The following is a 15,713-nucleotide window of genomic DNA, read 5'->3' on the forward strand; positions in this document are numbered from 1 at the left end:
AAGTTGTGCGACTAGCTGAGCTGGTGGAGCAAAAAATAATCAGTTACTTTTTACAAATATTTGCAGCTTGTTTAACTGTTGTATAAAAGCAATATCACACTCAAGGTCGTGATTATCTACAACCGAATCACAGCCATAACACCGTGTCAGATGTTAATATAATGCTGAATATTGGGGATCTTAACTATGTGTAGATATTGTATGATTAATGCGGCATTGGGATCTTTCCCAGTAGCTCATTATCAGCTCTCTCTCTTTGAGGCGGTCCGGCTGCAGACAGCTGACCAGCATCAGTTTTACACCAGTGTTTATAGATTCGCTTTTAATCTCTTAATCAGCAGTTGATCCTGCCGCTGATATAAATGTGAAAGTTTTTGCGGGTCAAATCCAGAACACATCCTCGTCCAAAGACTCCGCTGTTTCGCACTCCCTTTGGGGGGGTTCACTCCTGACTAAAGACATGGGAAGCTTGTGTGGGATGTGTGATAAGCTGGACTCCCCATTGATGCAGCTGGTTCCCACTCCCCCCGAGTCGTTAATGATAACTGAGTTTGATTGAAGGAATGCGTGAACTGACAGAGGAGTACGGACAGATCCGGACTTGTCTCTCAGTGATCTGTTCCCTTTTTTTAGAACAAAGATGATCTGTAAGCTTTAATAAGTCTCTCAAACTGTTGGCACCGAGCACCGTGTGAGAGCAAAACATGCAAAGTCACAAACCGCAACAGTAAAATAAACAACAAAATACAGATCTGCACTTGTAGGAGAGAAATGGAGGGAAAGAAGCTGATTAACATCGATTTTCTCTTAATGTTATTCAGGGAATTGTAAACAAAAAAGTGCATTTTAGCGACCGATAAATGTCCTTGTGGTGTTTTCATTGGTTCCCAGGGGAAGATTTAATTTCTCTGCATTTTCATCACATGACCTGACTCAGATGTGACCCCGCTCCTCGAGCTGGACCTGCCTGGAGATGGGGGAGGCAGCTCGAGGCTGGGGGTGAGGAGTGGTAGACTTGGTGCGTATTCATCTCCGGGGAGCTGAAATATGTCTCGGGTTTTCCCAGGCCGGGCCAGAGCATCTTTTATTTTTAAGTTTTTCTCTTTTTTCTAGCAACAGCTCGTCTCTATAAGGCAGTATACGCACAGTGATTACAGTAAATGGGCTTCCAGTGTAAGAAAGATGACAAATAACAATCGTAACAATTCTGAAGAAAAGAAAAATGCTCTGATGACTTTCTGATTAAACATCTTTATAGCCTTAACCGTAACAGATAGATTCTTAAAGGAAGAGTCCGCCTCTGGAAAAAGCCGCTGCCAGTCAAAGCTGGTGTTCTCTGCAATCGATAGGCGCAATCATATTTGAAATAGGCACCATAGCTGTGGAGGAAGTTGTACAAACAGCTCGTGGTTTTGCCCATTCTACATTCCTGCAACACCCAGCATGCACTGCGCCCCTCCCTCTGAAAGGAACGGCCCAGCGAGAGACGCTGGATGCTGGGCATGAACCAAAAAGTCATTTCATGTTAAGTGGTTCAATTAATCTGTTGTGGGATCTGCAGATGAAGCTTGCTGCGCTGCAACAAAATCTGTGCAGTTTCAGGTCCAGTGATAAGAACGCACCGACTGCCTGATGACCTCATTCCTCTTATCTTTGGTTTTGTGCCAGCTACATTACTCGCTTCAATTCAAATGTCAATTTTAAGAGAGCCTTTGAAATGTTTAGAACGGTTAGAAGCAAGACTTCCTTTTCCGTGCGTTGCATTGGTTACAGTCTGACGAGCAACTTGAGAAGCGAGAATGTAGGTGGAGTAGAGATAACATGCTTAAGAACGGATCGCCATCTGATAACCGCCAGTGGGAGCCTGGATAGCATTTTGCTGGATTCCGCCCCTTTTGCTCGTCACACTGCAAGTTTTTCCTGCATGCAAACAAAACCTGCTGATACGTGATTGGTCAATATTACTCAGACTGCAATAGTTCTACAAATAGAAACCAGAACACTTACTTTCCTAAAATCCGGTCCTGCACCTATGAGCTGTGTCTCAAGCCAGGGGCTGCAGCCTTGGAGGCTGATTGCGTCACAGCGGCGCATCGAAGGCTGTCCCAAGTCGAAGGCTCCTGCAGCTGCTGCCGTCATATGCGTCCTTCTTTTCCCAGGCATCAAAGGATACATCAGGTGCATCCTCTCATTGCATGCCAATTCAAACGCGATGACGGACTCCTATGCTGCCGACGAATACCCTTTTAAATGTAAATGTTTTTGGTTTAAACTCAAACGCTAGCTAGCAGTTGCTAGGTGACAGGCGGTTACGGGTAAGTGCAAACAAACAGGAAATGCTCCGTAGACCAGACCGTCTCATTTCAGTTCGGCTTTAGCGTCTACACAGGCTGTGAAAGGAGCATCCGCCGTAGACCTCCTCCTCCGAAGGCTGCAGCCCGTGGATTGAGACACAGCTACAGATTCTCCTTTCTTTATATAGAATCTGTAAATAGAGATTATTATTAGCAATACCAGTCTATGGGATAAACACAGAGCCCGGTCCCCGTTAACTTTTTCTACGATTAGGAAAGTTTTGATTGCTCTTCCGTGTCTGCGAGTGCTGGAAATATTTCATGTGCCGGGAGGGGAACAACATATAGATGCATCATTTCCACCTCCTGGATTGGAGTGTCTGGTTGAAGGAGTTAAGGGGAAACAGCTGATCGGTCATATGAGTTTTCGTATCCCAGAATGCATCAGCTGTTTTTCTGGAAGATGCAAAACCACCTCAAGTAAGCTGATAAAACTTCCTGTGCAATTGAGGAACTTTATGTTTCCGTACAGATATCGAGTGGTCAAAGCATTTTGGTGCATCCAACCACAAACTGAAGAAGAGGTTGTACTGAAAACTTTTTCAGCCTACACTTTGTTTTGACCCAACTTTACATATCTGACAAATTAGCCACATGTCCCTGAGCTCACATTTTTGTTCTCATATTGCACCCTTGGGTGTTTTTTTGTCTCTGCTGCTGCCTCGACAGTCAGATGTTGTTTTGGCACTTCACAACTGTGCCAAAGCCACATCAAGTGTGAATTCTGCCCTGTAGGGGAAACAAGCACAGCCTAAAGCTGCTGATAACCGGCAGAGGTGACGCTCTTTATAGATAAAGAAAACGAAACATCGTACATGGCATGATTCCAAGTGAATTTTCCACGGGAATGAGGGTTTGAAAGCCGCTCTGTTTACTTGCAAACAGCTCAAAAAATTACTTTCCAACCTCTGATCCGACTCCAGCATTTGAAGGAGTCCTGACAGGCAGTTTGATTAATGAAGCCACTTAAATGGTGGGTTCACATTTGTTCCCGTCTATCTTAAAACATCAGTCACGTGCCCGTGTGTGCACTGAAGCTTGAATTGATCCTCCTGCACACATGCAAAGAGATCCAGTGGGTATTTATCAAAATGATACATTTCTAGTTTTTCTTAACCCTGTACTCCACGGTTGCAAAATTAATCAACGTCACACATCAAGGTCGTAATGTGCGTCTTTGCTTTTTTTTTGTCTGAGGGAAAAAAACCTCACCTCGAGGTCACAGGAAGTGGTACCTCCTTGAGCGCTCTGTCGGTGTTTGATGGAGTACGTGATACCTTTACAGCAGAAAACCGCAGCTTGTTTTATAGTGTTTACACAGAAACATCCTGCGTGTTGTTTACAACCATAACTTCGGATTTTATTCGTCACTCTGTATTCGATTTACCGACAATACCAACATCCTTTTAGATCTCTATCTGCTGCAGCTGCTTTCGGCGATCACGACCCAACCGCCCTTCTATTGCACAACCTCACACAGAAGGTTTCTTTGATACATGTGTTTTTATTTGTTCCTCACAGTTGACTTAAAATTCATCGTGGTTTTGCGCTGCATCTTTGTCGTCTCGAACTGACTCAGTGGTAATTGTTGCCATACCTGGAAACAGAAGATAAGAGGTGTAATACCACAAACCAGGAGAACATTTTGGTGACGCAGTTGTGGGGTCACATGCTTCTGATGCTTCTGACCTTTGAACACCAAGAGTGAAAAGCTTATTCACAGTGGGCCTCTTCCATTTTTGAGCTCCTTGCAGGTGTATGTTCTGCGAAAAAAACATCTTGTCAATCTTCTCTGAAATCACACATCTCATAGTCATGTCACTTTCTAGTTATGTGACTCATTGTGATGTCTTTGACTATCGTTACTGTGAAGTTATTATATTATGCAGCAAGCTTAATAATTATGTAAGCCCGCTGTGTTTGACGTAAGGTTTTGAGGTCGATTTTTGAAGCTGGTTTTTGACGTTGATTTTCGACGTCAGTGCCCGCTTTGTTTGGCGTCAGTTTTTGAGGACGATTGCTCTGACCGGACTTGTTTTTATATTTTACTATGTTTTGTATTCTGTATTTTCAGATACTTTTCACAATGCTCTGTTTTAAACTGTGTGCTTTAAAAATAAACTTGCCTTGCCACGCTCACATTCACACATACAGGCAATTTTAGAGTCACCAATAAACCTAACGAGCATGTCTTTGGACTGTGGGAGGAAGCCAGAGAACCCAGAGAGAACCCACACATGCACGGGGAGAACATGCAAGCTCCGCACAGAAAGGCCCACTTAGTCTGAACCAGAATTCAAACCAGGAACCTTCTAGCTGTGGTTTTCTGACCCCCCCCGGACCCTCCCGATACAGTAAAACTGCACATTTTAGAGTGGCCTTATATTGTGGCCAGCCTAAGGCACACCTGTGCGATAATCATGCTGTCTAATCAGCATCTTGATATGCCACACCTGTGAGGTGGATGGATTATCTCAGCAAAGGAGAAGTGCTCACTAACATGGATTTAGACACATTTGTGAACAATATTTGAGAGAAATAGGCCTTTTGTGTTCATAGAAAAAGTTCAGCTCATGAAAAATGGGAGCAAAAACAAAAATGTTGCGTTTATATTTTTGTTCAGTAGTATCACAAATAAAAGTGTACAGGCTACCCGATGGAGTAGTTGACCTTTAATAGTAATATTTTAATGTTAAAGGACAGTTTTAATGAGCTAGTTGATCTATTTGATGTAAAATAGCAGTGGTGGGAGTTAAATGTGATATTTATCCAAGTACTGATCTGAAAGATTTAATCTCGAAGATTTCAGTTTCCTTCTCTTTGGTGGCAACATTGACGATAAACAGCAACGTGGGAGCACACGTCTCAATCTTACCAGACGTCCACGGTTGGCTCCGGTTGTAACTCTTGATTTTCCTCGCTGACGGTCGCTTTCCTTTTCAGACTGTTTGCTTCATCTGAGCGTCGAATTTGTTTCTTTTTCTTTGGATTTTCACTTATTTTTGATCATTGGTCATCCATCTTTTCTTTGTTTGTTCAGCCATAGTAGATTACTGTTTACTCGCAACACTTGCAGAGAGCGGAAAAGCAGCCGCTTAGCTCCGCCTACCCTCTCTGGCAGACCAACCACTGCTGGGTGATGGAAAACGCATCACTAACTGGGCGCCGCTTGTGATTTCATCAGTGGGCCATAGGCTCAATCACCCTTGTGTTATGTCATTGGGCGAAAGAGACTTAACAGACATTTATTAACATGAAAATCTTCGAGATTAAGTCCACCTTTATTTTGAAAATATTGTACATATACCCCGGTGCTCCAATTGATGAAAGACAGAGAACGTTCTCTCATGCATCTCTCATTTCTGCGTGCTGATACCCCCACCCCCTTTTTTATTTTATTTTTTACCATCTCAAATTTCTGTGGTCGTTGTCTATTGGTTGAATCTTTTTTTTCAAAGTGTTGTATAAATTCTGGAGCTAAATTTGCATCATGAACACAGATAAGAGAAGACAACTCATGCAGCACATTATGATGTTGTTTTCACTCTCAGCCTTTAAAGTGAGACTCATCGTATGTTAGGTAGGTCACGTGGGACAAGCTGTGGTTTCTTGTGTTCCTGTGTATCGCACTCACGCTTCTCAGTGGTAAAAAGAAGTGCACATCATGTGACAATTAAAACAACAATAACTTTATTGATCCTCATGGATTATTATTACTGATGCATCTCCGTGTAGGCTGCATTATATGATCGTAACAGGTCAATATGGAGGGAGTTTGACTGCATTATGTACTTTATGGCAGTTTAGTGTTTAACAACGCAATCTTATTGGACATTTCTGGCTATAGTTGGATATTATTAACCAAATGAGACGTTTTTCCTGCACTAACATATTCCAAGGAGTATTAATATTTTGAAATAAAAAGTATAAGGTAAGTTGCAGCATCAAAAGTTAAGAAAAAATGATTTCATAGTTTAAAAAAACAAGCTAGGATGCGTCATTGTTTGGAGAAAATATAAAGGGGATTTTTTATGCGCCATGATTTAAAGGCGATTATATTTTTGGTATGAAACGTCTTGATGAGTTAAAGACCCAGTGAATATAAAGTATCTTTATAAATGTTGAGTAAAAAGTGCAACATTTCAGTCTCAAATGTGAAGTGGAAGTAGAAAGTAGCATCACGTGGAAAGTACCTAAAAGTTGCGCTTCAGTGCAGCACTGTAAATGTTGACCTACACCTGGCAGCACTTGCGTGTTAACTGATTCTATCTCCAACATAATACGTGCACAAATATTCGCAAGTGTTTCTAATGCGTTGACTTTTTTTCTTTTTTTAAACCAATGGACAGTTATGACTCTGCTGATGTCACTGAGAGGTGACGCGCGTGGCGACAGATCCACTTCTCCGGACCCGTAAACAACTTCTAGGTTTGAGATGAATAAGAACCGAAGAGGACTGTGTGACCTTGCACACACATCTGCCTGTTTGTTTGTGACGGTGCTGCCCCTGCTGCGCGTGCTGTTTGGCTGCTCTGTGTCTCAGACAGCTCCGTATTTAAATGAAGCGCAGAGGAGGAGCCGCCTTCAAGTGGCCCCGTGAAGAAGAAACTTCCCTGTCAGTTGTGAGAGTGACAGCAGCGTGAAGAGAAGCTCGCAGTGTCGGAGCATCATTAGGGAACAAAAAACACTAAAAAAAACACTTTGCCCTGTGGATTTCTTGTGTTTTTAATCAGGATTTTTGGCGGATTATGGATCTTAAAATCTGTGCGTAAAAGGGACATTTTGGAACTATGGATTCGCGTCTTGCTGGAGAGCCCGGCGCATTAATGGAAAGAGTCACTACTTCGGAAGTAAAAGAGGAACCTCTACCTAGTGTCAAACAGTGAAAGAAAGAAGTCCCTGCAGATATGAACTCCACGGCAGCGCAGGGGAGGTTCCAGCCGCCCACCATCCCGGCGATCATGTTCATTTTCGGGGTGGTGGGGAATGTCATCGCCATCGTGGTTCTCAGAATATCACGAAAGGAACAAAAGGAGACGACTTTTTACACCCTTGTGTGTGGCCTGGCAGTGACGGACCTCCTGGGCACCCTGCTGGCAAGCCCCCTCACCATCGCCACCTACATGAAGGGCGCGTGGCCGGGCGGGGAGCCGCTGTGCCAGTACTCCGGCTTCATCCTGCTCTTCTTCTTCTTGGTGCAGCTCAGCATCGTGTTCGCGATGTCAGTGGAGAGATTCCTGGCGATAAACCACGCGTATTTCTACAACGAGTACATCAACCAGAAGCTCGCCGCGCTCGCTCTCGTGGGCATTTACATTTCCAACATCGTGTTCTGCGCGCTGCCCAGCATGGGCATCGGCCAGGTGAAGCTGCAGAAGCCGGGGACCTGGTGCTTCATCGACTGGAAGAATAACGACACAACAGTGGAGACTTTTAATTTGATGTACGCAGGTGTGAACTCAGTCCTGGTTCTTGCCACTGTCATATGCAACGTGATGGTGTGCGGGGCTCTGATCCTGATGCATAAAAGGTTCCTCCGGCGCACGTCTTTGGGCACGGACACGCGGCGCCTCGCGGAGCTCAGGCGCAGGCGGAGTTTCGGACGTTTAGCTGCTGCAGAGATCCAGATGGTGATCCTGCTTATTGCAACCTCCGCTGTGGTTCTCATCTGCTCCATACCTTTAGTGGTGAGTGTTGGAAATATGAAACCAGTCCCGTTTTGAACCGGGTATGTGCATGCGTAAAAGCGTAGATTAATCAGAAAAGAGCCTTTTTGGAGAAAGAAAATGAGTCAGGATGCAACTTAATTCATAAAAAACAGTCACATTTAACCAATTTAAATAAGATGTTTGCCCCCCTTACAAGATCAAATCATCTAATTAAGTTTCCCCAGTGATGCAAACAAACGTGCAGGGGGTGGTTCATAACAAAACACGCTACTTTAACTTTGTGTTCCAGTTGTAGGTCATTGTGGTCAGATGACGCAGTTCTCTGCGGCACATGTGAGACGATGAACGCTCCCTGTGCAGTCATTTGCATATTCAAGTACAAGTTAACTTGTAAAGTATGTTCCTTATAATTGATTTGTGTCAATGTTTTTGTAAACAGTCCTTGGGAGTTGAGTCATTTGTGCTCTCGTCACCAGACTTCCCAGGGGGCGGTGAGATTTCCCCACATGTCATGCAGATTTTCCTGCATCTGTTGAGCAAAAGTCAGTCATTAAATGAAGCAGAAGTTCACAGGTTTAAAACTGTCCGTCTTGGAGCAACTATCAGGTGTTTGGATGGACACTGAAACAGGTTTTGCTCGCAGTGAATTCAAAAAGATTATCTTCCTAAAAAGCTTCAAAATCCAGAGTCCGCTTCCTGTGTGAAAAACACAATTCAAAGTTCAGCTGAAGTCAATTAGGCAACTTAGACAAATTAAGGAAGTATCTTTCAAAAATTGTCCCTCACAGCAACTTTAGATCAACTTTGGACTCTATTTTTGCAAGAAGTGTTCTTTTGTTCCCCATCGAGGACAGGATGCTTCAAGAGGAACAACCTTATTTTCATAGGTGTATCGTGTTAAGAAACAGTGAAACTATCCTTTAACTTCTTCTATAAATGAAAAATGTGAAACATAATTGAAGCTTTTTGTAACTCTGGCTTAGCGAGGGGATGATTAGACTCTGGGGAAGCCCAATGGCCGACGGCTCTCTTATGATGAGTGATGGTGAGAAATGTGACTCTGTTTTTATTGGCCTCCTGCCGTCGCTGCGCTGCTGTGGTTGCACAGAAGTTACCATAAGCCAAGCCCTGTTTTAACATGCGACTCCTCTATGCCAACATTGCTGGAACATAAAAAATAAACAATTATTGTATTCTTAAAAAAGAAATGCAGACATGCCCGGGCTTGTGGAAGCTGCTTGTGAAACGTTCTTCAGTGTTCCTCAATTTGACGAGCAAACATTGTGTCGATTGTTGTCCTTACATGTTTTTGTTTTCTCTCTTCCCAGTTGAGGATCTTCGTGAACCAGCTGTACACAAACCAGAAAGAAGAGCCTTTAGGGTTGAACAAAGACCTTCTTGCCATCCGCATGGCCTCCATCAACCCCATCCTGGACCCTTGGATCTACATCCTGCTCCGAAAGACTGTCGTCCTCACGCTGATGGAGAAAATCAAGTGCCTGTTCTGCAAAATGGGCGGGCGGGAATGCAGGAGCGGCGGGCGGTTCCCCTCCTCCATCGTCTCCAGAGACTCGCACTCGCTGGTGTCACGAGAGCTGCCGGAAGTAGTGAGCACCTCGCAGACTTTCCTGTACCCGTCGGAGGGAAATGCAGGCGGGTCGGGGTCGCCGGACGCAGAGGGCCCCAAGGACAAGCAGGGGCCTGACATGAGGCTTTCACAGATGGGTTTAGAGGACACAACACCAGGAAGGACGGTGAAAGAGCTGCCGGTGTGCGGCAAGGACCCGGCTCTGTATGTGACGTTCAAGGATGAGAGTGCAAACACACTGGAGAAATGCATATAATAATGCATCCCTGTAATAAAGGCAGCTCTGGACAAACGAATGATGAGCTCTGCGGAGAGACAAGCGCGTGAAGACTGACAACTCATCCATCAATCTGTAGATATTCCACGGACTGCTAAAAAAGGATGTAAGAGACGCTTTACTCCGCCGTCATTCCCTACTTAAACACTTCTTTCAAAGTGCTTCACAAATGTTGTATCAACATAAAAAACCTGACGTCGTCGAGGAGCTCTTTCGTTGCACTTTTTGAATTCTGAACCCACATCCAGGCCGTTTGTAATGTTTCCTTTGTAGCGTCGAACAACCTGCACGTCGACCGTAAAGAATTCGTGTTAAAATGTGAACCACGCTGTTAATTTATTCTTTTTATTGTCTTCTCTGTGAGAAGGTCCAGATCGTTCGGAGCCACGTTTTAAATCAGTGCAAGATGAATATGTTTTAAAGCTTGTTTGTTCTGGGTACATGCGAACATTTGCTATTAATTAGGTCAGAGCAGCTCATGACATCAAAGCCAGAGCGATGCCATCCTCCGCATTTCACAATAAAAGGCAGCTATGTTTGGGCTTTTCTTTACGGACACAGGAGGACGTTTTAATCCACTCTTTTCAGCTCATTACCTTTTAAGGATTATTTCACCTTAATGTAATGCGCAGCGCCTCTCGTCTAATCAGACTTTATTGGGCAGTTTTAAAAGGGTGTCTGATGAGTCTTTGCCTGTATAACACGGCGTTAATGCTGCCGTTGATCGTTATAAACATCATATTACAATGTAAAAAAACCTTGTTGTAGACACAGCCAGTGTCAGATTTACCACTATGTGTGCACTTTTGTGACTTGTTGTACCAAACTCTGAATAAACTGAAAAGTTTCATATAAATGGAGGATTTGTGTGACTTTTTTACACAATGAAACAGTCAATCATACGGTTAGATAGGTCAGTGGAGTAGGTAAATATGCAGATCGCTGACAAGTAGGAGAAGGAAGTTCCTGGTTAGAAGCCCAGGAGGGACAAAGGGGCCCTCTCTGTGTGGAGTTTTTCATGTTCTCCCCGTGCATGCGTGGGTTCCCTCAGCGTACTTCCGCTTCCTCCCACAGTGCAAAGACGCGCTCGTCAGGTTCAACAAAATGGCACCAGGTGTGAATGTGAGCGCGAAAGGTTGTCTGTCTCTGTGTGTGTCAGCCCTGTGATGGAAGGATGCAAGAATAAAGAAATGAAAACACAGAATGACGATGATGATGAAGTGCACAGTGAGTCACATAAAAAGAAGTTCATCTAAGAGACATACTGTGTAGCTGCTGGGCAAAATAGAAAAGTGTCGCCGCTCTGTTTATTGCATTAAACGTTCCCACGTGTGGTTGGGTAAGACGGCTGACCACGTTAGTGACTCGTATTTTGAGGAACTTTCGATTGGTGTTGATTTTGGCGCCCCCTGTGGACAAAGCTCTTATCTCTTTGCTGATGTTGTCCTGTACATGCTTAAGTGGTGTTTTTTAACAAAAATCTCCTCCTGCTTTCTTTAACAGTCACATGTATCACTCACTTTAAACTTTTGCCCTGGAAAATGTAAACAAAGGCAGCGTGCAGTTGGTCACTTTGTCTGACACCTACCCCCCCGCCAGCAGTTTCAGGCATTAAAAATAACTGTATAAAAATAATCGATCTTGTCGCTGATGGTCCGGTTTGCTTTTGTAGCTCATATAGAGGTATCAGAATTAATTTCAGTCTGTTTTATAACCAGTGAAAAACTCTTCACAGGAGCTTTAAAGTGTTAATAGAATTTTGGGGCATTTTGAGCAGTTGTTCAAAAAAATAGATCATTGTAAAACATTACTGGTAACTCGAGGGAACTTTTTAGGACATATTTCACTAATTATTTTTTCTCATTGTATATATCAAATGATAAACTAATAAGGAAGGAATCTGCACACTGTTCCAAAGTTGAAGCGATCATTAGTTGCAGTGCAAAAACTATGAGCAACTATTACTATTGTACTACTACAACTATTGTAGTATTTGTACTCTATGGAGGTCTCTTTTGCATTAACCCATACACTTTATATTTAATTTTTTAATTTATATTTTAGTTGTTTTTTGTGTTTCTCTAATTTTGTACTGTATTTTTGGAGCTATCTGGCACTATAATTTCCTTCAAGATTACTAAAGCCTCCGATGTCATGTCTCGTTCAAAATCGTCAGGTTTGAAATGTAGACTGCAGACCTGAAGATTTTTTAGACGATCCACCGGTGTATTCTCGTATTATTTCGGATTCTGTCCCGCTCTGAGCCGTTGCCTGAAAACGGTAGTATTTCACTCCAGCGTCTCTCGCTGGGCCGTTCCTTTCAGAGGGAGGGGCGCAATGCATGCTGGGTGTTTTAGGAATGTAGAATGGGCAAAACCACGAGCTGTTTGTACAACTTCCTCCACAGCTATACCGCCAATTTCAAATATGATTGCTTCTATCGATTACAGAGAACACCAGCTTTTTACAGGTGAGAATCGCTCCTTTAAGTGTGGATTAGTCCCCAGTAGAAGAAGTTAAAGATAGAAATAAAAATTCAAAACTAAACCTTTAAAGATTTTTGATGCCTGGAGAGTAATGTGCGATAAAATGCTGCTTACTATAAGATTCATTCCCATGTTAAAAACAGATATATATATTGTTCATCTTGACCAGGATATCAGAGTCAGTGCCATTTAGTCACTGTGTAAATACCGGTCAGCTTAATCCCTCTCACCTCTGATGGATTAAACACATTTCCAACCCGCAGCCAGATCAACTGGCACGGTGACACTCACCAGACAGATGCTTTATTCACCCCTGAAGATTTCCAGGTCCTGTGTGGCCGCCGTCCAGAGCCTTCCGGGATCACTAAAAAACCTTCCTCTGGGAGCCGAATCCCGTTAAAGAGAGCGCTGACCTCACACTGAAGAATCTGTTAAAGCTGCTAAATCTGATTGACAAAACAGTCGCGATAGGATTTTAATCGACGAGTAAAGATGGGAAACTTTTTCCATCTTTTCTTCACCTCATCATGTGTGACATTTAACCCCGCCTGGAGGAGCCTGTGAAAACAGTCAGCTATTAGAAGATGTCATTCAAAGAGAAGAGTGTTTGTGATTGGGCGCAGGAATGTAGGGGACTTCCAAGAAATGAAATAATAACAGCTTGCACGGTCTCTCACCTTCTATACAAGCAGCTGTAAAGAAGACGGAGCAATGAATGACATGTGTTTTCTTTATTCCTTTCTGTCATGGATTTGTTTGTAATGTCCGTCCCCGTACAACAGTGCTAACAAACAAACTAGCCAGCAGCTGAACCGTCCGTATCTGTGTGTGCTTAAGCTGAAATCAGTGAACACACCCTGATTGCACCCAAGCGTCCTCCATCTCTCTTATTATGCAACCTGTAGAATCAACAGCGGCAGCAGCAGCAAGAGTTTGGGCGTGTCCCCGGCGAGTGTGCGCCGCCCTGAGTAATCATGTTCCTCTTTGTTTTATTTATTAGTATTGAGTGTAGATCGATTTGTAGTCACGTGTCCTGTTTGTCTGAAACACACTGACCTCATTTAAAATTCAGGAAGCCGTTTGTGCAGTCGTTTAAATCATGAGTTGCTCTTTCAGGCCTTCATTTGTTCCTCTGACAAACAATATTTTTGCACATAAAAAAAGCTGTAGTTTTAATATTTACTCAATAGAAGCCACATCTATTGTTACACGCTGACATTGCCTACCAGTAGTGCTGACTAACCGTGTAAGTATACACATTTTTATACCTGACACAGAATCTGCGATCTCTCCGGCCTTACGGTGAGCCTTAAATAGAAACCTAATTATGTCTATCTTTGTGCTGCCCTACAAACCTCAGGAGCAGTAGGAGTTCAAAAAATGAGGCCGACAAAGTTTTAAAGTCGTATTTCACAATTTTTGACTGATTTCTGAAAGTTATACACTGATGAACTATACAAAAAGCTGCTATTAAAACACGTAAAAGGCAGCTGGTTTAGCGAGTAGAGCAGGCGCCCCATAACCAGAGGCTACAGTGCTCGATGATGTTGACTCGCGCCCTCGGCCCTTTGCTGCATGTCATCCCCCGCTCTCTTCTCCCAATGTTTCCTGTCTCTCGTAAGCTGTCGTATAAATAAAAGGTGTAAAAAATAATCTTAAAAGAAACACTTCCCCTACATTAAGAGATGTACACACTCGCCGGCCACTTCATTAGGCACACCTGTACAATCTAATGCAGTTCAATAACAGCACTTCCGTGGATTCTGCTTTTATGAAGTTTTTGTTGACTTTTGTTTTGTTGACAGTCAGAGTGTGCAAATTCAATGTTTGTTACTGAGGCTGTAGTTAAAGATGCCGTACTGAACTACATTATATTGAGATGTGTGATTTTTGGTCCTCCTTATTTACATACATGAGTATTAGAAACACCTCCCAATTATGACCCTGACATTGAAATGTCATTGAATTAACACCTCTACAACAGCGTAGAAAGAAGCCTGGACATTACAGGCATCATGAAAGCAGATCTAATGGCTGAGCTGGTGTGTTGGGTTACATTAGATTTTTCAGGTGTGCCTAATCTCTATTTACGCAGGGACGTGGTTTCCCGGAAGGCAAGTGTTCTGGTTTCCGTTTGAACTACGCTTGCAGTCCGAGTCATATTAACAGTCCGTGAGGAGCGCAAAAGCAGAAGGAATGTGATGCATCGTAATGACATCCCCGCTCCCATCAGCGTCATCTGACGACGATTTAGCTTCTTATTAATCTCTATACAGTGCATCCAGAAAGCATTCACAGCGCTTTACTTATTCCACATTTTGATATGTTACAGCCTTTTTCCAAAATGGAATAAATTCATTTTCCCCCTCAAAATTCTACACACAACACCACATTATGACAACATGAAAAAGTTTTTTTGAAATGTTAGCAAATTTATTACTACAGACAAACTCCTTTGACTTCATGCCTTGTTTGTGCTCTGACATGCACTGTCAGGTGTGTGCCTTTTCAAATCATGTCCAATCAACTGAATTTACCACAGGTGGACTCCAATGAAGCTGTAGGAACATATCAAGGATGATCAGTGGAAACAGGATGCACCTGAGCTCAATGTTGAGCTTCATGGCAAAGGCTGTGAATACTTGTGTACATGTGATTTCTTAGTTTTTTATTCTTAATAAATTTGCAATCATCTCAAAAAAACTTTTTTCATGTTGTGTGTAGAATTTTGAGGGGGAAAATTAATTTATTCCATTTTGGAAAAAGGCTGTAACATAACAAAATGTGGAAAAAGTGAAGCGCTGTGAATACTTTCCGGATGCACTGTAAACAGACATCTGTATGCTAACCGCTATCAATCTGTTCTAGATCTAAAATGTAACTTGAGATAAATTCCCTTGACGCTGTGTCACGAAAGCTGTACAGCGTTCAGATTTCCCAACTTCCTCAAATGCATCAGATCGATCCGACCTCCGTTCAACAAACGAGCATTTTAAAAGTTTTCTTCTCCTCTTGAGGACAGACCTGACAAAGCTTGAATTTTTACTTCTTACAAATCTGCATCATGATGTTGAAATTTCGGCAAAGGTGAGACCCGTTAATAACAAGTCAATCACAAGGAAACGGTTTCTCTTACCGCCTGGCACGTTCACCGTTCAAACATTACTACGGACATTATTTTTACTCTTGCTGCAAATGGTCACAGGTGGGACTCGAACCCGCGGCTGCCGCATCGAGGACAGTGCCTGGTAACACGGGGGCGTGCACTTTAAACGCTGAGCCAAACTGAGAGATTAGGTTACAAAAGAACCAAAAATACAACTGCTGAAATCTGAATCA

At 43.0% G+C, this 15,713-nt stretch overlaps 1 protein-coding gene across 1 annotated transcript; it reads left to right on the forward strand.

Annotated features, from left to right (window-relative positions):
• Nucleotides 1–6,878: 6,878 nt before the first annotated feature.
• ptger4b (prostaglandin E receptor 4 (subtype EP4) b) lies at nucleotides 6,879–10,744 on the forward strand. Its single transcript, XM_069673622.1, has 2 exons — nucleotides 6,879–8,041; nucleotides 9,352–10,744. Exons 1-2 carry the CDS (start codon nucleotides 7,262–7,264, stop codon nucleotides 9,865–9,867), a joined length of 1,296 nt encoding a protein of 431 aa, XP_069529723.1. The 5' UTR covers nucleotides 6,879–7,261; the 3' UTR covers nucleotides 9,868–10,744.
• The last annotated feature ends 4,969 nt before the right edge of the window (nucleotides 10,745–15,713 follow it).

The sequence above is a fragment of the Semicossyphus pulcher genome, unplaced genomic scaffold (genome assembly GCF_022749685.1).
Source record: "Semicossyphus pulcher isolate SPU_LCO1_2020_fin unplaced genomic scaffold, fSemPul1.0.p SCAF_22, whole genome shotgun sequence".
Lineage (NCBI taxonomy): Eukaryota > Metazoa > Chordata > Actinopteri > Labriformes > Labridae > Semicossyphus > Semicossyphus pulcher.